Source organism: Anarrhichthys ocellatus, unplaced genomic scaffold (assembly GCF_004355925.1).
Source record: "Anarrhichthys ocellatus isolate YVR2014 unplaced genomic scaffold, GSC_Weel_1.0 scaffold15, whole genome shotgun sequence".
NCBI classification, from domain to species: domain Eukaryota; kingdom Metazoa; phylum Chordata; class Actinopteri; order Perciformes; family Anarhichadidae; genus Anarrhichthys; species Anarrhichthys ocellatus.
This window is the reverse complement of record NW_022280045.1, coordinates 8,058,280-8,080,884: the sequence shown is the minus strand read 5'-3', so window position 1 is coordinate 8,080,884 and position 22,605 is coordinate 8,058,280. Positions and strand designations below refer to the sequence as shown.

Sequence of the window (22,605 nt, the reverse complement as noted above, 5' to 3'; positions counted from 1 at the left end):
TATCCAGTGCTTGTGCCAAAAAATGTGAATATGTAACTTGTGTTTAATGTGAACCGGGACAATTATACAGCAATCAGAGTAAGATTTTGATCTTGAGTGTGTCAAACGTCCAAGAAAGAGTAGTCCAAACTGAATGCATACTGCATGCAACAGTAGCTATACATTGTGAGGGCAGCTATTACTGAAGCTTTATCCCACATGAATGTCAATCTTTTCATGAAGCACAACAGTGCAAACGTGCCTTGTAAATTACATAGATTTTGCTTGCAAAACAAGCAATTTAATAAAAATGCCTGGTCATGTATTTAGATAGGGAGAAATGTTTTTATTCAACAGTACAATAAATGAATGCATACAGGTTTCTTTTAATCAGACATTGTCATATGAGGATAACTAAAACAAGTATTTGAAGAGTTTTACATGATATATATACTCAGATGGATATATAACTAACATATGGGTTCTGGGTCTTTTAAAAACATGCAGGGTAGCGTCGTCCTCCTTATTGTGCTTACAGACTTCCACTTAGGGCAAGAGATCTCCACTTGGCGTGAAGATCGTACACCGACAACAGCATCGAGTCCTCCTCCTTCATTCAACAATCCACCTCTGCTTTGTCATTCATATCATTTCAACAACTAGAAGCTGTCTACTGGGTTTTGTATGAGGATGGTGCACATTATGCATGATTCCGGCTTTTTTTTTTTTTTTTTTTTTGTTTTTTGGTTAGCAGTTACATTTACGAGTTTGCTTACATTTAAAAATACAAAAATATATTACCTCTGTAGTAATTCAAGGAAAGCATTTGCACGTGTAGTAGCAGTTATCAGCATCTGTTAACTTCATTGTGACTTTGTTGTACCTCACAAGTAACAAGGTCATTTCTGTACATGAAATTCAAGTAAACAACATCAGGTCAAACAAACAAAAAAAAAAAAAAAAAAAAGTAGATACTCGAGGACCTCATGCATGATGCAGTGTGAGAAGAAGAAACAATTACAAAGGGAAATAGCATGATTTAGAGAGTTCTTCAATAAAGTTCATGGGGTCTAGTTTTCTCTGTTTGGGTCCGGCCCACTGCTCTGTCGCCTGTACAGAAGCAAATCTCACTCGGATCGGTTTCCTGGGCGTTTTATAAGTCCGTAGCCAGGTACAGAAAACAAAAAGTGGACTTTCAGACAGACTTGAGTGTCCAGGAAACCGCCATGTTGTGTATCATTTGGTAAAGCTGGAACATTTACTGACCTCTTACGTATGCGTCTGTGTGCAGCGAGCGAACCTGCAAAGACTATTCTTCCACACATAAGGGTGACAATCATCGGAGAGAAGAGGGAAGAAGACACTTGGAAGGTTGACAAAAAAAATTCACTTCGGTTACTTTTCTTTACCTGGACGTTACGATCTGGGACCATATGGCAAAAAGTGAGGAGAGCATCTGTCTTCAATGACCTGTCAAATGTGTGACTGAGAACAAGAAGACAGGAGCAAAACTCGACTGATCAAACATTATACAGATGGCTTAGATTGAAGCTCCAGATATAAACCTGGTGAGGAGAAGCAAAAAGGCAGGGTCCAAAGGCGTTTCTCACAGTTCTTTTTGTTGGGAAGAAGTAGAGGATTCTGTTACAGTGCAGCATTTTGTTTTTTTTGTTGTCCTCTTCCATGTAATGTCTGTACAAAGTTCACTGACACACTTGTCTGTGTGAGCATGTCGGGGGGGGAGATGAATGTCTCTCTCTTGTCCTACTCTGACATCAACTTTTTCCTTTTTTTCCTGCAGTCGACAGTACATATTAGGAATCACAACTTGCATAGTGTAACAGCACAGCACACAAAAGGAACCCTGCACATCCCACATCCCCCCCCCCCCCCACCGTTTCTTGCCTTTCATCAGCCAATTCAGAACATCTTCAACAGGTCGACCAGCAGAAAGGTTTTCTCCGGTCCGTCTGTGTTCCGTCTGTGTTCCGACTGCGCGGGGTGGACATCAGACACAAAATAATACTGATAGACGAAACGAAACACAAACAAATACTGCAGAGATCAGTGCTATGAGGACAGACAAGAGACTTAGAATAGCCGTGACTATTTTTTTTTTTCTTCTTTTTTTTTTTTTTTTTTTTACAATAAGACAGCTAAATAGTGGGGTTACACATCTAGTACTTTGGCTCAGTAGAAAATAGACTCAAAAAGGAATATGTGCACCGAATGCATACAAGTCTATGGATATACCGCTGTACAAAAGTCAGTTATCTGGCGTTGTTTCTAAACTGAGGACACGTCATCTGTAGGCTACAAATAAGTTGCTATTTCAGTTAGCGTTACGTGTTAAATGCTATCTAAGTGTAACAACATGTCCCCCTATCAGTTCCGCAGTTGCTTTTCATGATTGTAAAGAGGTGATCATGATTTTGTGGTCACCCGCCAGGCCTCTCATTGTCCCTTTCCTTCTGTCTCAGCTAGCCTGGCTGTGTGTGCCGATATCTCCCCCGCCTTCATCAGTTTAAAATAGGTAGTGGAAAAAGAAGCAGCGAGTTCACCTTTAGAAAAACAGTCTGTGCTTCATGGTACACCGCTTCATGATGTTGCTTTCTTAATGCTGATGGTTGTAGATGTACTGAAAGGAATAATGAATTTAAAAAAATCTAGTAGTATAATAGATAGTCTGTTCACACAAAAGAAGGCAAATGTTTTGTCGAGGTCCATTACACTTGCTTAGTTCCTATGAAGAAGACTGATGAAATATGACGTCATCTGAAGTTCATAGTGCAGGGAGAGAGAGAAAAGTCAGAAACCTGTAGAAACAGGAGCATTTAGGCATTTTGTCCCTGAAATAGGCCCTTCTAAGCACCCTTATGTTGTGGTGCTCTGGCAGGTAATGTTTCAGAGTCACACGCTGGCAGAAGTATTACCAGGCCTTAGGGTGTTTGGGGAAAACACCTCGCTCGCTTCTCAATATTCTTTTGGTTCTTAGTGTGCTGTTGTTGCCACGGTCCTTTTTACTCCTCTCATGTATTAGTCATCATTTCAGTTCATGGCATGCTGGCGGATTGTGTGGAAGATCCAGTCCATCTTGGTAGTCCAGCCGCCGTGGTGAGCGTCGTTCATCTGCTTCATGAAGTAGTCCAGGGCCTCCTGCTCCGTCTTGTCCAAGGCCAGCGTCTTTCTGATGTAAGCGATGTCGTCAAACGACTGCAGCTCGGGCATCCCTGAGCCCAGCATCATGGAGAAGAGGTTGATGAAGAGGTTGGCATGCTGCCGGATTGCCAGGTACGCCTTGTAACACATCTCCTGGAACCTGAGGGAGGAGAAAGAAAAAAGAAAATACAACAAGGGATACAAGCATGGAAGAAAAGACAAGTGAGTGATATTCTACAAATACCAGAGAAAACAAACTTTTGCTGCCGGTACCTTTCAAACTCCCTTGTTTTGGTGCACTCTTGAGTTCCTTTGCTGATAACGATCAAGAAGTCCTGTGTGAGCACAAAGGGAACGCGTTCTCTCTTGTAGCCAAACTTCTTCTTTTTGTGGTCGAGGAAATGGCCAAAGTCTATGTGGAACAGCTGTGAAAAGTAAATATGAATTAGCTCATTTTTTTTAAAGAGAGAAACGGTAAGTACACATGTATACACACAGAAAAGGAATCCTAATGCAATCCTTACCTGTCCATCATCTTTGACCATGATGTTGCTGTTGTGTCTGTCCCCTATGCCCAGGATAAATGTGGCTACACAGTAGCCTGCACACGACCGCGTGAACAGATCTATGGCCTGGTCATACCTGAGAAATCAAACAAATGGAAAATAATAACAATTCAGTGGCTGTATGGAAGTATTTCCATTTTTTAAAAATGTGTTTTTAGACAGTAAGTCTTCACATTAGTCTTTATATTATCACTAACACCCCGTCGACACCCTACATGATCAGGAAAAGCTGTATAAATCACTGTTTTTGCCACTCACATCTCTCCCTTGTTCTTATCCTTGAGCCACTGATGCAGTGTGTGGCTGTTGAACTGCAGTGCCCCCTTCAGGCCTCCTTTACACTGGATCTGCATGATGGTGTGAGAGTTCCTCACCACCTCGATCAAACCCACACAGTCACCGATTGACAGACAACCGTACGGCAGCATCCTGGGGAGCATAAAGGGAGGCAGAAATAATTAGGGCAGCAGTGACGGACTTCATATTAAATGACTTGGGGTGGCTTGCAGGGGTTGCCACTAATCTGCATTCGGGTATGAGTGCAGAACATGAAAGCATCCAGCGCCTGTTAATATGCACCTGCATCCTTGCTGTCATGGTGAAGTGAGGAGCCTACCTGAGATCAAGGCCTTGGTTCTGCCAGATGTTCTCCATTATCCTAATGATCTGCAGCGTCAGCATGTCCTGCCTCAGATCTGCGGAGGCAGAGAGACACGAGGAGGTGGGTGACAGTAAGGTGAATATTAGCTGCTGTGCTGCTCTTTGATCAACTCCACGATGCATTATGGAGCAGAGCCGTCGAAGTCAATTTTGCCACAGACGGTGCAGCAAAATGCTCAAGCCGCTGCGCTGAAGTGTGATTCCAATAATGTGGCTTGTTCTTTCAGAATTCGATGTAAAGAACAGGGATAGGGTTGTGTTTGTGTGCCATCATATGCCCGACAGGCTTAGAATGAATTATGCTGCATGCTCAGCAAGAGCTTTTTCAAGTCTGTGTGTGTGTGTGTGTGTGTGTGTGTGTGTGTGTGTGTGTGTGTGTGTGTGTGTGTGTGTGTGTGTGCGCGCGCGCGTGCTGATACACAGCACAGGTGGGCAAATAGAGACACAGGGGAAAAACACAGAGACAAAACTCACCATCTCCATTTTTGAAGATGATTTCGTTGTTCTGAAAGAGCAGCTCTGACATCATATCTGGGTTTTCCCAGTTCAGCCATAGCGGTCGCTTGGCTGATGACATCATCCTGCATTCCTCCAGGCTGAAACAGAGACAGGGATATGTTTGAGGAGGAAATGTGCCTATGCTCCCGAGTCCTGACTCAAAACAATATACACATTATTTCATCCCAAGCGAGTCATGTGGACCGAGTTTGCTGTGAAACGAGGCGGCGCTTCAGGAGCATGGAGTTCCTAATGTCCCTAAATATACTCTATATACACACGAAACACTGGCATTGTGTTTACATAATAACATTTTAAGCCTTTGAGGGGAAAAGGCAAAAGCAACACCTGCAAAGGAAAGTAATATTCAATGCTATTTTTCAGAGGAGGGAGTTAGATGAGAGCGCTGATGTACCGGATGTTTCCCAGCTGGTGTGCCGGATTCAGTGGAGAGGTGAAGTTCTGCAGGGCATCCATGTAATCAGGCCTTCTCATCTGCTCCACCAGAAACTTCATTTGAACCTTAAAGAAGAGAAACCATCGTATGAGTTAATCAAACAGTAGTTTCAGACAGCTGGCGAGTCCCTCGACCTGGTAGATGTACGGTGAGTACAGTCTGCCTGCTGCTGGTTTTCAACAACTAAAGGATGAACCTTCACAATGAGCCGAGTGCAGCTTCTACGAGCACCAGTCTTGTGCTGTGTGGCTGGGTGCTGGTCGTTACATCTCTGATAAAGGCTATCACTGGGTTGATAATGGTGCATTAAGATGTTAAGTTAATTTGCTAGTTAGCTAGCTAACCAATGCATTCGCTTAGAAGCCATCACCAGGATGATTGACACTATATTTAGTGGCCACAACCTCCTTCTTGTAGCCAGCACTTAAATATTAAACTGAACATTATTTGTGAGCTAGCGAACACAGTTTTTAAATGAGTACAATTCAGACGGTTTACTATGTCATATGTCTAGAAATATTTGAATACTGTTCATTTTTAAATAGTGGCGTATTTAAGTGAAGGCCATTATTTGCTTTATTTGAGTGCAATTATAAGAGATAGACATTTTTGCCTGATGTACCGTTTTAAAAGTAATTCCATCGTATTCTAATAAGGAACAATAATTTTTTTGCGGCACTTTTCACTTCCTTAAAAGGCTTTTACTGTGAAACATCTACTGTTGACCTTCAATAACAGCAGCTGAACATCAACAATGTTCAGGAAAATACAGTCAAGCTGAAATAAACAGAAAATAAATAAATAATTTATATATATATATATATATATATATGCTTAGAGTATGATTGACATTATTATTAAACATATCACAATTGATGCCAGTTTGTATTTAAGAACATTCTAAATTAATACATGGCTATTATAGCAGCAAGCAACTGAAAAAGCAAATATCCAAACTATCATTCTACAGTATTGTACTGTGGCCTGATTGGTCCAGATGTTGGTAAGATTAAACTCAATGATTCAGTGAATCACAATTAACAGCTGCCGGCTGTCGGATTACCTTCTGTGCCTCATCCTTTTTCTCCTGTTTGAGGAGGTCAGTGAGATTGATGAGTTTCTCCATGGCCTCCACCTGTCTGCTCAGGTGCTTCAGATACATGCCACAAGCCCGGCAGTACGACTCCAACAGCAGCCCAAACCGCTGGCTCACTGTCTTGTTGTGCATCTCTGACCTACACAAATGTAGGCAAGAGAAGAAGAAAAAATGAAGAGGCTGCCTGTGTGCTGATGGGAAATGTGTCCAGCCTCAGCTGTTTTCACATAACTTTCTTGCCAACCCTTAAAAGGGAAACTTTGCAGATTTTCAACCAGCTTTGTATCATTGCTATGTGGGTGGTATGTGAAAATGTTCGGCTTTCCTTCGTGTTACCGGCTCCCGGAGCTGCCAGCTCGTTTGCCAACGTGTGTCTGCCGCTTGCTTGAAACGCGTCATCCGGTGGCATTGCAACGATAGAAAGCTGCTTGAAAATTGGCAACGTTTTCCCCCGTAAGCGGCATTCAAACATCAGTTTAACCTTTCAAGTCACATACAAACGGCACCACAAATTCTTGAAAGAAGACCTGTTTAAATTAACTCACTTCAAATGCCAGAAGAAAAAATGTCCTATCCTCTGATTGGTTAATGCCCTTTTCAGCAAGAAGCGTGCCAGTGGGTTATCAAGGTACTGCTCATACTTAAGAACCTGGGCACAAAAAAAACATAGAAAATACCAAAAAAACGTGTTATTTACCTAAAAACACTACTACACTATATGACACTGAAGCATCAACTGAACCACACACCTGAACCAGTTGAATAAGGTACTGTGAGAGTTTGTCATCAGTTAAGTATTTCTCAAGGCACTTTACGGCAAACTCTCTGATCATAGGATCAGGGAAGTTGCAATCCAACAACTCCATGGCTTGCTCTGGCTTGATAGCAGGCCAGTCCTTCAGGAGGCAATACATCTGAAATGAAAAAATTAAAAATAAAGATAGATACACAGTATATGTTTTTTTTTACCATTCTTGCATTTTTAAACAACCCTTACAATACATGAGACAGTGTGTTTGATCTGTGTAAATATCAGCTGAGGCGCATTAGTATAACTAAGTCAGGCACACACCCATTTCCCAAATAATGTCCTTCATTATAAAGGTGTGTCAGCAGTGGAAACCTGAGCTTACCTGAGCAATCTCATCTCTAGAGTTCCATTTCACAGCCAGGAGGATCTTGGGAAGGATCTCTGGCATGTTGACGCAGTCTTGTCTGAAATTGTTTGGGGAGAGAACAACTTAGTACAATGACTTTTATGTAAAACGTAATGGCTTTGACCCCTCAGAAACCCCATATATCGGCATACAAGTGCACAGCCATTACCTGTGTCTCCATAGAAAGTCTTTTTCCTGCTCAGTGATTTCAGACAGCGCATCTCTGTTACACACCTGTCGTAGCTGCTCATTGTCAGTGTCGGTCAGAGGGTTGTCACGCGCCAGTCTGTTACTCTAAGACACCATATAACACATGCAACAGAGCAAATGAAAACTGAACAATGCCAGTGCCGTATTGTGTCACACAGAACTGAATTAAAAGGAAGTTACTGTCTGTGGTGAGAGTGAACAACAATGTGGCGGCTGCTCAGAAGGATTATCAGATCTCAGTTAAACAAAACACACACAAAATGAATTCTCGTTATCTTACCAAACCGGTGTGGCAGTAATTAAAGCCAAGCTCTCTGGAGATATTCCAGTTTGCATGGTCCTCAATGATGGTCATTTCAGGGTACTTGACAGGGCAACTGAAATAGTCAAACTCCAGCTCCAGACAAGGGGTTTCCTGCAGCATTAGAAAGTGGTGGAAAAGGGAAAGGTGTTTACTGCGATCAAAGAAAGGTGCCTGTGTCAATGAGTATTTAATTAGGCGGGATAAAAGGCTTGAATCCGGCTTAAATCCGGCTCTGAAAATCTACAGGTCGTCACCAGCTCGATTCAAAGTGGGTCATGAGGCTTAGGGGTCAGTCGCAGGCATGAGCATAATACGAAGTTGAAAAGATTTGAAAAGATAACTGACACAAACAAACCTCTAAAGGAGAGCAACTGTCCGTTTACGTTTGAGATCTGCCCATCAAGCCGCTCTGTAAAGAAAGATGAGACACTCACCTTGTTGGGGTTAGAGCCTGTGACGCCGATAGGGTTGAGCAGGTCTTCCAGGCCGTGTGGGACAGGCCATAGGTTGAGCGCCATCTTCCCTGATACTAGTGTGTGGGTGTAGTCAAACAGGTTAATGTTGCCCCAGGCGAGAGGACAGTGCTCCTGTAGGAAAATACCAGAAAGATGATGCATATGAAAATGATTAGAGAGGCAACCACTCGAGGCTATGGAACGGACGGGATCCGTTTATTTCCCATGATTATATTAGCTGACTGTGAGAACGGCTTTAATTCAAATAGGAATCAAATGAGAATAGATTTGAAAATGTACTATCCTCTAAGGTTTTCGCCATTCAATTCATTAACGTGCCGTTATGACCTTTATATAAAGTTGTTTTCCTAGTTAGTGGCAGAGACAACCATTACAGCGCTGGACTCAAATTACCTAACCCTGCACGAGGAGATTCACAGGAAAACGATGTCTGTATGTAATCTAGGGTTACTGTTCTACCGTATTGATATCAGCCTTACTGTTTACTGTTAACTCTCCCACTGCCGTGTCAAAGCTGTATTAAGTTCCTGCTCATACAAACCAAACAGTTCCTACTCCTGCTGCTTCACAAGTGTTCAGCTGGTGAAACTCACTGCAGTGGCTTTTATTGTGAAGTGCTCGGACACAGGAAACGCAATGTATTTGTCCCTAAGCTTATCGTTTTTGAAAACTGCGTCTACGGAACATGACATTGTCATTTTTGGTACTTTTAGACGGCCAATCAGCTTAATCTATTGCAGAAAGTATTGAAACAAGAGGGAGCAACCACATCAGATCACAGCTTCTCATGGCATGATGGAAGGACAATTGACTTTGTTATTACAACATTGCTAGTTTGTTTGGCTGCACTGAAAGCAGATACACCAGTTGCTTTTTTGACATACTTCTTGCGAAGTAGCTGCTCGAGTAGTGTTTAACTTTAACAGTAGCTGACCTCTTTAGCTCCCTTCCTTCCTTTCACAGAGCAGATGGAGAGGCAGAGTCGGGCAGCACGGGGGATGTCTGGAATGTACATGTCGTAGTTCAGCCACTCGTTCCACCTGGAATAAACAGGGAAGGCTCCATTAACAAATCAATCTCACTACGGTCACACGGCTCAGTGAGAGCCCAGAGTATAGAACGCCAGCCTTCACTGCGTACTACCTGGGGTTTGAGCAGGGCACGCGCAGGGTGTTGACGTTGTCACACAGCTGCTCTCCACCGTGGTATATCCCAGTCCTGACGTAGATCTAGAGCAGCCACAAGAACAACCGGTAAAGATATCGTTCACCGCATGTCTGACCGCATGAAGCGAAGAACACTGTGCTCCATCTTCTAAGAACCTCGAGGTAGTGGAGCCGCGAGATTACAGTCAGAATGTATTTGTGTCAAACCAGAACAAAGCGGAGAAGCTATAAATAAAACAAGGTGAAGCAGTCATAGCACCACACCGGTGTACCTTGTCAATGTCTCTGATGTTGACATTGACGTAAGTGGCGCACAGTATCCTGATCCTCAGCGTCCCGTTGATAGTCCAGAGAGACTTGGTGGCTGTTTCCCCATTCATGTAGGGCGTTGCTGTGGATATTCGCCTTGCATACGACGGCATAGTGAAGTTGTCAATGGGCAGCTGGGAATACAGGCTGTCTTTTGCCATTAGCATCAAGTTTGGCATCCGTCCCAACATGATACAGCTGCGCACATACTGTCAAGGACACAGAATATGACATTTTGAAGCAGCCATGATTGTGACATTTGGAAGCGATTCATGCGGTTTGACATTTTGAGGCCCTTTCATACAATTTCTAGGTTTATCAACATGTAAATTATTGGATGTTACAAGTACAACTCAGCAGTAACAGAGACATTCAGTACTTAGTACTTATATAGCAAGATGTATACAGTCTATTCTTGAATCAGCACATTTTACAGGCATCACATTTTCTCGTAAATTTCGTCTCATGTCATAAATGTCAAGAACATTTGTGTTGGATGATAATTTGATGTGAAATGGATCTCTCCCCCACTAAGTACAATAGTATCAGACGCAGCACATGTAAGATTAAACTAGATTACCTTGTACTGACTCAGAGGATATTTCTCCAGTAAGTACTCGTCACAGCCACAGACTTTGAGGATGTACTTTCCCTGATACTCCTGTACACACATCTTTAACTGCTCCTGGGAGAGCAGCATGCTACGTGTCTTCTTACGGATGGCTTCGGCAATCACCTGCTCTGGCACATAGTCATGGTTGATCTTAAGGGTGTACTTCTGTTTGTCATTGCTGGGTGATACAATAACCCATATGACCACAATGATTTGACCTGAGGGAAAGAGCACAAAGGTTTAATTGATATCATGTTATGTGTGCAGAGAAGGAGCAAACAACACAACTGTAACATGTTTGCATAATACATTTTGAGCCAAAAGAAAAATGCCCCACCTTTATCTAGCTTGTTATAGATGTGCCGGGGAAGTTCTACAGAAGATTCTACATTGGGAGGATAGACGTACAAAGCTCTGCTGTGGGGTCCGTTAGTGTCTCTAAGGTCCACAGCCTCTTTGCAAACATTTAAAATGTTCCTTCTGAAGTCCTGCACTTCCGAGTCTTTCACCAAATCAAACTCACATATAGGCATTCCAATGGCAAAACCTGAAAGGAAGAACAAGCGCTTGATAAACATTCAACTTTTTTTCGGCATTTTTCATGACGTGAACAACAGTAAAACAGTATTAGGTTAATTCCCCTGACTGTGGGTAATGACAACGCCAAGGGCAACACACAGTACAATAATGTATAGTACAGTGGATTGTTATGCAACTGCATAATAGTTCATGAACCATACCTATCTCTCTGTTGAGAATTTTCTCTTCTCTGTTGCCTACTGGCTCAATGACTTTGAGGAAGGCCTGGAAGAGCCGAAGATCGCACAACCTCCTGGTCTCATCGTAAAACTCCTCCCGCTCTGCCTCCTGGGTGACACTGACAAAGATGTAGGAGCTCTCCTCCTGCAGCAGATGGTAAAGAGGGTACTTCCTGGCCTCTTTGAAAAGATCATGCTTGACTGTAATCAGCGTGGCCTCCCGGAGGCACTCCAACGTGAGAATCATGCCATTTGGCAGAAGGCAGTCCACTAGGATGCTGGGGGGCATCAAGTGCATCCCCCATAGTTCTCCCGAGGAAGGCCTTGGAGGCATGGTCGTGCCAACAAATCTGCTATTTTCAGAGTCCACTAATTATCACATGTGCAATGTCAACCAACTGCGAGAAAGAAGGAAACGGGATTATATAAGAATCACTGACCTGTGCACAATAATGCAGAGCGCTTGTGGTAAACAATTGACTTAAGCAATGCTAGAGCTGCATAGTGACCGCATATAAATATGCTAAATATACACTTGTGGGGGTACCCCAATGTATCATGGGTTGCCAAAAAAATTATATAAAATGCAGTAACAGCATAACAGGGAATGTCTGTAGCACCACTCTATATTTCTTCGTTAAGTGTTTGTGAGCCGACTATATTGCACAAAGCCGTTATGTGGAGTTACTTTCGATCAGTTTGACAGCGGACACATTTATAGCCACTTAGCTGGCTAACTGTAACGATGTCACAAGCAGTAATTTAAGATGTCAATGCACACTTTCGTAAATCATTATAGCGTTAGCAAGTAACGTTAGCTTAACCTAACGACAACATAACGTGTCATCACATCAGACAGAAATACAAATCTATGAAAATAACTTTCGCTTAAGTGAGTGGGTGTTAAAATAACTCGTGCTAACTTAAAGAGGGCAGCACATTAACTGATAAATGTCCAGTGATGTCGAATGGAAGAACTTCAAACACCATGTAAACAAACACGTTTGCTAACAAGCATTAGCATTACACACACATTAGTTAGTTATAGCTTGTAGCCTGGGCTTGACAGTCACCTCGACTAGTTCGCGTTGTGCTACTCGGTGGATCAACATTAGGTGTTGTTTCTTAGCTCGCTAGGAAACCATGCTAGCCAAGTTCTCTAAGCAGATCAATGTCATCTAACGCTACAATATGAACACCTCGACTGATACACAAGCTACTGTTAAGTCTGGCGTAGTTTGTCGCGTGGGTAACTGGGTAACTTTAGCTGTTTAGGATAACAGTAAAAGCGAACACACAACAAAACACGTCAGAAACAAACACAAAGCTAACTACCTGTGTCCGATAGCTAACGCCAACCGGTTAGCCGCAAAGCTAGTCTGCCAGTACACCCATTAGCAGCTGCTAGCTGAGTAAATCCCATCCGTGCCCGCTCGGCAAGTCTCAAGCAGCGGTGCTAGCTCTAGCTTGTTAGTCCATCCAAACAATGACACTGAGGGGTCGGGACAGACCCGGTGTAAGTGGAGATACGACGCTCCCAGTGATCGTGTCAATATGCTGTAGTGGAATAAGTCTATAATGCTTCATTATGTTCTTCATCGTGCTGTCACGAAAATAAACTGAACAGTTTGGTAGCACGCTAGCTCCACATAGCTAACGGTAGCCTGTTCGAAGGCTGCTAGCAAGCTCATCATCACGGACCGCCCTCCCACACAGAGTGAGCGAGCTGGTGGAGAAAAGCGGTTTGTCATGAGAGGAGGCTGGGAGCGCAGACCGCTTGTTCACTGTTTACTTCAATAGGACATTAAATGCCTCTTAAGAAATGCAACTACAATGAGAAAAAAACTCTGTTGCCAGAGACAGTCATATGCAGAGCCGTCAGAACAAGCATGTGTGTGTAGGGCGCCCCCCCCCAAAAAAAGGTCGGATGAGGAAAAGTATTATAGTTGCATGATTCATACATTTTATTGCATACTTTGTTTTATTGCTTAAACTCAGGACATTATGTATTCTCTTTACCACTGCATAATATTTCAATGGAATTCAGTTGGACGTCATAAGCAACATAAAACATAATGCCCATTGGTCTGAACTTGATTACTTCATCCATGCTTTTCCAAACAGGAATATTCTCCAGAAATCTTGGCCACCACCAATCTTGGTCAGCAGCAGGCCCTATGTGTGTTTTGATGGAGATAAAACCTTTTGGAGCCCTTTCATGTCTTCAAAATAAGCAAACTAATGTAAGAAGATTGTGCAGCCTTGGCAGAAGTGCTCTCTGTGTGGTTTCTAGGGCAAAAACATCCTGGGAAGATGATGTTTTATTTCTGCTGTGGGGCCGCAGTGTGTGACCATATCGCTTAGTCACTGCTTCTATTATTTTATTGTTTTGATGTTTATTTATGAGGTAACCTGTAGGTGGATGCAGTACTTTTTGTGTTGAAGAGTGAACTGGAATCTGAGATCAGAATTTGTTTTTTCTTTTTTGGTAAACTTACATTGTGTAATAATGTCTCAATCACTTCGATTTTTAAAGTGTAATTATGTGTTTTGTGTTGTATGGTGAGCTAAATATCCAGAACGTTTTTTAAAAAGTCATGGCAGACAAAAAAATCATGTCAGGTCAGGTTATGAACACCTTATGTTCATAATGAGAGACCAACACATATAATTTGGTTGCTGAGATAACAAATAAGAACATATTACTGTCCTGTAATCGCATGTGATCATCAAAATATAGAAACGTTGTTCCTCAACATTAACAATGCATATAGAAAACATTTTAGACAGACTGCAGTGTTTTCTCCTGTCAGCTTGAGCACAGGTTGGTATTGTCACTATGCAAGCACATGTTCATAACATACCATATTTGAGATTCAAAATGTAACAAACTCTTGTAAACACGTATACCCGTAAATCATTTTACAATACTTTAACATCACGCATATCCAGTCATAGATTTCCCTGTATAACAGCCAGTTACATGTCTAACAGTTTCCTCCTTGGAACATTCAGTTCACTTTCATAAGCAGTCACATCCTGGATCTGGAGAGAGAGCCAGCTGTTCCTGATGACGAAGAGGAAAGCAAGAGCTCACAGCAAGGTGGTTTGGTAGACATTCCCTGTCAGATATGTCAATCACCAAACCAGCATAAGCTTCCACTGCTGCTGCACGTATTTCACCTCTTGATCTTCCCAATCTCTTCGCACAGTCTGGAGAGGTACTGCGTGAGCTTCACCATCACGATAATGAGGGCCCCTCCTGCGAGCATGCAGGAGGGCCAGAGCAGCGAGTGGAAGACGACTCTGTGGTCGTACAGCCTCGTCAGGAGAACGGTCTCCTGCTGCTCACTGGGGTCGTAGTAACAGGGGACCTGCTGGTTCACCTTCAGACGCTCGGAGACATTCGTGATTATGACGTGCATGGCCACGCTGTCCTTCTGGCACCTGGGCACGTAGACACACTGCAAGGACAGGATTGTCATACGTTTTGTTTTGGGGATGGCTGCTGAGCTTCTTGTAAATCACAACATTGAATACACCACCCTTCATGTATCATCTTTCAGCTTGACCAGGAAGAAATCCTATCGACTAACATTTTTCTGAATCGGGAGCAGAGTAAGCTACAATCAGGCCAACGTCTGACAGTCGCTTTCAACATTTGAGACCGTTCAGTAATTTTTAGTGTTTCCCCTTCTGGCGTTGTACTCACTTCAGAGCTGGTGTCCTGGGTCTCCTCATTGTGTGATAAACGGCTGACACGGCCCGTGTTATTGACGCTCACGTAGACCTGCAGACAGGGGTATCTGGAGACTCTCCAGCAGTCTGACCCACAGTTGTAGGAACAGTTCATGTCTGCTGTGACCGTGGAGTTGAGTACAACACACCAACCCTCCTCTGTCCACACGCTGTGTTGACATTTAAATGAAGATCCAATTTAATGCAAAAAAAAAACTAAAAAGGAGAAAACATTTGGGGGATCTGATGGTATGAAATCGGCTTGAGGTGTAATTTGTTCCTGAAAATCGAGTATTCATTTTTGCAATTTTCAGGTTGAGAGAGCACTGAAAGCAGTTTGTCAACAAGCACATCTGATGAATTAAACATGTTTCCTCCAGAAATATCGGTTAACTCCTTTATAGGGGGTAAAAAATATTATTCAAACACCAGGCCTGTACCTGTCGGCATAGGAGCGTAATATCGTGATCCCCAGGACAAAGTACATCATGACTGAAGAGAGGATCATCCCGAGTCCCAGGAAAATGGCACGATCTTCACCCGGCTTTAGAGCTGTCACTGTCTTCTTCTTGTCCAATAAATCTACGTCACGAAATTTCTGATAGATTGACCTAATGATGAGGGAAATGAGAAGACCTTATTTCTTTCTAGCTACAATACAAATATTACAAAGAGTGTCTCCCATGGCCATGGATGCACTCTTTTTCTCCTTTGCAATTTAAGTCATTTTTTATTAAGCCTGAATTGGTATGAACCTGTTACCACCTTTCATTTCCTCGGCCTGCTCCTGCTGTATTTCTGGCCCCCGCCACGAAAAACATCTTTCTTGATGATCCACGTCCTCCTTTGCTTGCTGAGGTGGAACGGAAGGATTGCTGAAATGACCTGTGAATTACAGCCAGTTTGTTGCCATGTTTAAACATTCACCACCATGGATCATAAACACAACAAAAATCTCAAGTCTCCAGTTACAAAGCAAATATGTCAGACGACAAATCATACTGTACCTTTGGTGCATTGTTGCTGTCAAACTCACTTATTTTGTAAATATGTCCAGTTTTGTACAAAAGCACTATGAAGTATATGGCTCTCCTGGTAACCCTGCAGAGAGCAGTTTCTGCTTATCTGAGTAGTATGCAGTGTGGGGACAGGAAGCACCTCTGATATAGTGGTCTCCACCAGGTAAACATCTCATTTTGAACACAAAGAAACGCTACAAAGGGTAAACAAGATGACAGATGAAAGGTGTTAATGCTGATGAGGCACTCATGAACCTACCTGTTGTATCCTGAACACTTCTGCTGTCAACACAAAGTCATTGGGTCCTCTCTTGGCACAACAACAACACCTCGCATGTGCCTCCTCTTGCTCTCTGCTGGTCTATGCCATTTGCAGAAAATACAGAATTCAGCGTTTTACATGCAGGTTTGGACACATAAATAACATTAGTCTTGAGTCAGATGCAAATGAATGGGCAAGTGAGACATTATAAGTTATTTGTTGTGGGTCGGCAAAGGGTTAAGGTAAGGGTCGATGCAAACCCACTCTTGAGAATTCCAGGCATTCACTCAAAAACACAAGTCAGGACAAATGTATTTACCGGGCAACGTCATTAGTTATGTATGGTCATTTACTCATATATTAAAAGTGTGCTCCCACATGACGTCAAAATGTCATAAGAAATACCAAAAAAACAAGCGGGAATCAACAATGAAATTGTATTGTTTATTGACTCCCCTTCAGATGCAGCATAATCAATACAGAATGGATCAGATTGGATCGCGTTGGACATTCTGGAGCCACCATCCAGTCCTCTAATGTGTAAGTACAATAAGCAGGTTGTTTTCATTTTGTGGTGAGATAACAACCTTGTCAGAGTTTAAGCAGCAGAATAGTTAGAAAACAATCCAACAAATTCCTTTTAGATGAGTAATTTCCTCATTGTATTACATTTCCAGCTGCTTCGGGGAAATGTTGCCGAGAGACAACCCCAGTGTGGCAAAGGGAATCTGAAGGAAACCACAAATGTTCCTAAACATTTCACAGGATTTTGCATGCATACCCGCAACACGGGGGTCACACTTAACATGGGTTTTATGGTCTGTCTTACGACTTTTCAATCTTTGTCCACTCTAGAAGCACGCTGACCATTGCCACTTGAGCGCCTCAAGTTCCACACATATCTGTATTGGTTACAGCTAAATGTCAACACACACTCGGATAGATCGCCTTACTCCGTGTACCAATTTTTTAAAGGGTTTTTAAAGCAGTGCATTTGTAGCTGTGTCAGCTGGCCTTAGAGTGGAACGGACAGTGTCCTCACTGATATATGGGACAGGCAGGTTCATGACTTAGAGACCTTGCAGGGCCTTCCAAGTTAGATTGAAATGAGGGAAACATATTAAAAACTTCTTATTTTCTGCCTTTTTTGTCATTCAATCATTTTTTTTCAGTTACTTAGAAATACTTTAAGTTTTTGAGACCCCTGGAAATCTGAAATTATTGAAGTGAAATGGCTAAAACTTAAATAATATTATAGTCATAGGGTGTCAGAAGTGGTTCTAAATGACAGCCACCAACTTGAAAAAGAATATTTTTTTTGTATGCATTTGCATTCTTCTTCATATCATGGCTTATTAAAAAAGCTACTGAGTCTGCAATGTCACCATATGAAGCACTGGAGGGAGACAGTCTTTTGTGTCCAAGGAAATGCACTAGTGTGAAACTGCTTACCCCAGCAGGAACTTATTGTTCACATTTTCCTATTATCAGTTTAATGAACTACATATCCTGAGCCAGAGGCAGATGGGATCAGTCAAACCCACTGTATAATCTTTATGGGTGTGTCCTTGGTTCATGTTTCTTCCAGCGGCCTCTCTCCCATATTGTGAGAGAGGAACGTGACTGAATGAGTGACAAACCAAAATGGCACGTCGTAGACCACATAAGGACAGAGCAGGTGTTATCTTATACATGGATGGATCACTGAATGGGTCAGAGGGCCCATCAGCAGACAACCTCTCTGTATCTCCAGTGTAAACTAACTACTGAAGCTCAGCTGTAGCTTTTCAACCAACAGCAGCGCCTGAGAATACTGCTTCACCTGCAGAAAGTCACTGAAAGAGACACAAAACAATGACAAAGAGCGATAAAACAACAAAAACACAATACAACTACAAATGACATTTTGTGTCATTTTGTGTCTCTTTCAGTCCGGGTGTCTTGCTTGTATGTAGGACGGGTGGGGGGCCTTTAATATGTCTCCAACCAGGGGCCCATTGTATGGCATACCATTGTCTCATAATCTTTCAATTTAATCGAGCTCATATTTGCATGTACATTATAAATGTGAAATGAAGGTGTGTTCATCGTATAGAGACTAAGTCTACGTGATTAAATCTGCTAATCCTGCACATTTTCCTTCAGTGCAGAAGGTGTTTACTGTCACCGTGCGTGCTTAACAGCGCTGTGGAATTCAGGGCCTGACCTGCTATCAACACGCTCTTTGACAAAGAATGTCTCAAGATGTATTTTTTGCCTTGTCCTTCCAGTGATTATTGCTTTCATGTCAGGTGTCCTATAGTGTGTGGTGCCTTTAAAAAGTCAGCACCCCACAGAGGCAAAGCGGAGAGTGTGAACAGTGCCACGCATTATAAATTGCATGTCTCAAGCATATTGTTCATGCAGTTCATATCGCTCTACACAATGTCAATACCGAGTCATCCATTCGTAATTGAATTATGGGTATTTTGCAGTTGTTTACTGTCTTGTTGTTCCACAAACACAAAAGTGAAAAACAGCATTCTCCATTCATTATTATCCAGTTAAGATTCATAAAGGAACTTGGTAAAAATAGAGGCTGTATGCAGTGGAATCTTTTCACTGCAGCTCAATCTGAGCCCTCGTGAATCCATTTCATATGCATGAGACTTAAACCCATTTGTATTCCCAGCTGCAGGTTAACCTCTGCTGTGAGCTGGATCAATTTCCAGCACACAGTCTCAATTTGGTATTTGCGGTGCCTGTAGTTATCCCTTGTATTTGCACATTCAAAGTACAGTGAGTCCCAGATTTTGAGTGTGATTTGTGTAAGCTGACATGAAGTAGTGGCGATAATCAGTGAGATCCTACCTCTTGTCTTGGTGTTGTTATGATAATCCAGACTTTGGGCTACAACTGTCAGCAGTGGCTCTCTAACATGGTCTCTCCCAGGGACGGCAGCTGGCTACCTCGTATTTAAAGTCTTTCCCTAAGTGAACACAATGCTTGCCCAGACAACTTGGAGGCCACAGCCTCAGTCTCTGACAAGAAAACATAGCTGTGTCTTGCCACAAGGGGTCTCTGTAACCTCGGAAACTGGACAAAGATAGGGGGGGGGGGGTTCAGATCACTGGGGATTTATTTGGAGTGATCCTTTCTTTTTGGTAATATGACAAGTGTAAAAGTTTGGAAATATGTTAGTAGGTGTTGAGAAATGCCTTGCTAAAGAGCAATTAGGCAGTCTGTTGGTAAGTGTATAATTATGCCTTTCTTTCTTACTACAACTTAAATTCATTATTTTCTAGAAGACACATTAAAGACTGAGAACATGATATCCGTTTGTTTTTGCAGATATTGTTGTGGCAAAAGCACCACCATTATGTTGTGGCTGAAATGAAGAGAAGAGACGTAGTTCTTGGAGTTGCAAACCAGTGGGACTGTTTAATGCACACAATGGCAATTCTTAAGAAATCCAAAGTATTAGTTCTTACAGCTGACTCTTATAGTCTAAAGTCAGCCCCTTGTGTCACTTTCCACCAATCAAACCCGTCGATTAAACCACGAACACAGCACATCTGGTTTCCTCATTATGTCATGCTCTCATGTCCTCGTCTGGTTCATGACATTCTGGCAGGACAAATAATACATGTACCGGAAATGTTTGGAGTCAATTGATATATTCAAATTCATCTGGCGCGCCTTTATCACTTTCTAGGAATGTTCTTATGAAACCAAGTGTGCTAAATTGAACATAACAAGTTATATGAAGATTTTCTTCAACAATATAAGCTATTGTTTTCTCTTAATGTTTGGTCAAAGAATAGTCACACCATCATCATTGTTTTTTAATTGTTGCCACAAAAATGCACTAGCTTTTCAGGTAAATTTCAGGTAACTTTAATCTTACATTGTTTTTAGGTTTATTTTGTAAACATCTGCCTTTGGGACTGCAGATGAAAAATAGCGTTTTGGCTAACTCTGGCACATTTGCAGAAATGTTTTTATTAATGTGCACTGTCCCGTTCAAATAAACCAATAAATAAATAAATTAAATTAATTAATCAGACCCATTTGATTCAGTGAAAATGACCAGTGATAGTAGTTTCTAGGCGCTTCCTTTATGGACAAAGTATTCAAAAACCTTGGGATGGTGGCGTAGAATATAACATGTGGGCACCTTGTTTTCTTTCAGTTCAGATTTTAATACATTAGAGATTTTGCTTTGCATGCTAGACCTCTGTGAAATGTGTTTATTTCAAAATCCTTTAAAAAAATGTAAACAGTAGATTTAACACGTAGATGCTATTGTTTTCTAATGAGATGTCTTATGCAGTGATTTCCACGACAGTGTTGGTCTGACCAGCTGGAGGATTTTCTCTTGCAGACCACAGTGGATGAGCCATCTTGGCTGCAGTCTTTACTCACCCCCCTTGGAAAGTCTGTCCCACATAGCAGCAGCATCAGATCAGATCCATGCTAGCAGTGTGTTTACTGCTTTCCTCTTTACATTCACCGCTTCCTCTGAGCCACATCCAGCCAGCGAGTATATTATAATACAAAACAATCTCCCTGAAGAACTCCAGAGCTCTTCCCTCCCTCTTAGCTCAGATGCTTTTCCCTTTAATTATACCCGGGTCTTAAATTTAACCTTAAAAAAATACCAGTCCTTTTTTTTTTCATACAGTAAGACAGCCAGAAAACATGTGCACAAATATAGCAGGACGAGAGAAAAGACTGAAGGGTAGATGGAAAGGTATTCATATTTATTTGAGGTTCGGCCTAAACATAGTTACAAAGAGGTACAGACTGTCTTTGAGTCCCACATTTGGAGGTGAAACAACGCAGTCACAGGGGGGATGAAAGGCGATTCTGCTTCTTTGTTTCTCGGGCTCTAAAAATAGCACTTGCTGAGCAGGCAGTGAAGCTGAGCTGCAGTCCCCTCTCTTGCTCCCATTTCCTCTTTTCCTGTCCGTCACTCTGTACAATACATCATGTTAATGACGAGGTGGGCTCAGCTATTAGGTCAAGTTGGTCTTCTCCTATATTTAAATTGCTGTTATTTAACATACGACATGTAGCTTGGACCCAAGGAAGTGTTACTGATATGTTATGGTCTGTCTGTTTGGTGGTGAGTGTCACCTGCTGTGCATCCCTCTGCTGAAAGTAATAACACAGTTTAAGGTTGGGACTCTCTCTTTGTGATGGATGCTTTCGTTCTAAGAAATTATAAAGATGTCAAATAAAGAAAACACAAATCATCAGCTTGTCAGCTTTCCTATTCTGCACATGTTTTACTTGCAACAGGGGATCACACGTAGGTGATACTTATTTTCTGGAGCTGGTGACATCCAGTTATTATTCATAGCGTGATATCTTTTCTTTTCTTCAAAAGATACAAATCTAAGACTACTTATCCTTATCTTAGATGAAGCCACTAATCTGCTCATTTTCTGTCTTCTTTACACACAAAAAGAAAAAGGAAACCCTGCTGTTGCTAAGGCAGTTGATAAAGCTTGCTGCCACTTGTGTAGCAGTATCCAAGCAATTACACAATGCCAACAGGTCCAGCACATATTTATCAGTGTTGCTGCTGTTCTCGCATCCCTAGCAACCTTATGGTATTGTCCTGCAGATGAGTTCCTCACCCCCACACAGATACCATACTGCTGTATTCCTTCTATCTCACATTTATGGAGGGAAACAGTGCTAATGTCTTTTTTATGGAGAACTAATGTCTTATTTCGACACCAACAGAACTCATGGTTTCAAATCTCAAAAATGTATGTTGACGAATATTTTTTACATCTTTTTTTCACTGTACATTAATGCACAGTATGTGCAGGTACTTTAAGTTCTTAAATCCTACTCTTTATAGAAGAGTAGGATTTACAGTCAAAGAGAAGAGGTCAGTCAATTCATAATATTCGCAGTAGAGTGAATCATATGTTGCGTAAAGCTTTGGAGAGGAGGAATTTGCTTCACATTTCTTAACTGGCAGCCAAAACACCCTCACACAGTGGGAGTGATGGAGCACATATTTATATTCCTACTAACTTGAGGAGAAAGAAGTAAGAGGCAGAATGTGGGAGATCAATATACATTAACTAATAGAGACAAACAGCACAGAAACTGAATCATGCAGTCCATCCCCAATCACTGTTTTTTGTTAGTTTTTTACATTGAGACATTCTCCAGTAGA

The 22,605-nt window shown here is 42.0% G+C and overlaps 2 protein-coding genes across 3 annotated transcripts; both read right to left on the bottom strand.

The window, feature by feature from the left end:
• Positions 1–308: 308 nt before the first annotated feature.
• Positions 309–13,271, bottom strand: LOC116387716 (phosphatidylinositol 4,5-bisphosphate 3-kinase catalytic subunit alpha isoform). 2 transcript variants are annotated; one of them, XM_031855046.1, is made up of 21 exons: positions 12,744–13,271; positions 11,391–11,806; positions 10,988–11,197; positions 10,618–10,868; positions 10,001–10,246; positions 9,706–9,791; positions 9,497–9,602; positions 8,521–8,673; positions 8,063–8,197; positions 7,742–7,866; positions 7,549–7,630; positions 7,165–7,329; positions 6,961–7,064; positions 6,383–6,554; positions 5,278–5,384; positions 4,839–4,960; positions 4,321–4,399; positions 3,963–4,133; positions 3,663–3,780; positions 3,412–3,563; positions 309–3,298 (listed from the first exon to the last, which is right to left on the bottom strand). In XM_031855046.1, exons 2-21 carry the CDS (start codon positions 11,740–11,742, stop codon positions 3,028–3,030), a joined length of 3,207 nt encoding a protein of 1,068 aa, XP_031710906.1. In that variant the 5' UTR covers positions 11,743–11,806; positions 12,744–13,271; the 3' UTR covers positions 309–3,027. The 2 variants fall into 2 exon arrangements, with proteins under 2 accessions (XP_031710906.1, XP_031710905.1); XM_031855045.1 differs by having other exon boundaries at positions 11,391–13,271.
• A 1,316-nt stretch (positions 13,272–14,587) lies between these two features.
• kcnmb2a (potassium large conductance calcium-activated channel, subfamily M, beta member 2a) lies at positions 14,588–15,967 on the bottom strand. The gene is made up of 4 exons (XM_031854407.1): positions 15,909–15,967; positions 15,587–15,757; positions 15,121–15,316; positions 14,588–14,872 (listed from the first exon to the last, which is right to left on the bottom strand). The coding sequence occupies exons 1-4, from the start codon at positions 15,965–15,967 to the stop codon at positions 14,588–14,590; spliced, it is 711 nt and encodes a 236-aa protein (XP_031710267.1).
• Between the last annotated feature and the right edge of the window lie 6,638 nt (positions 15,968–22,605).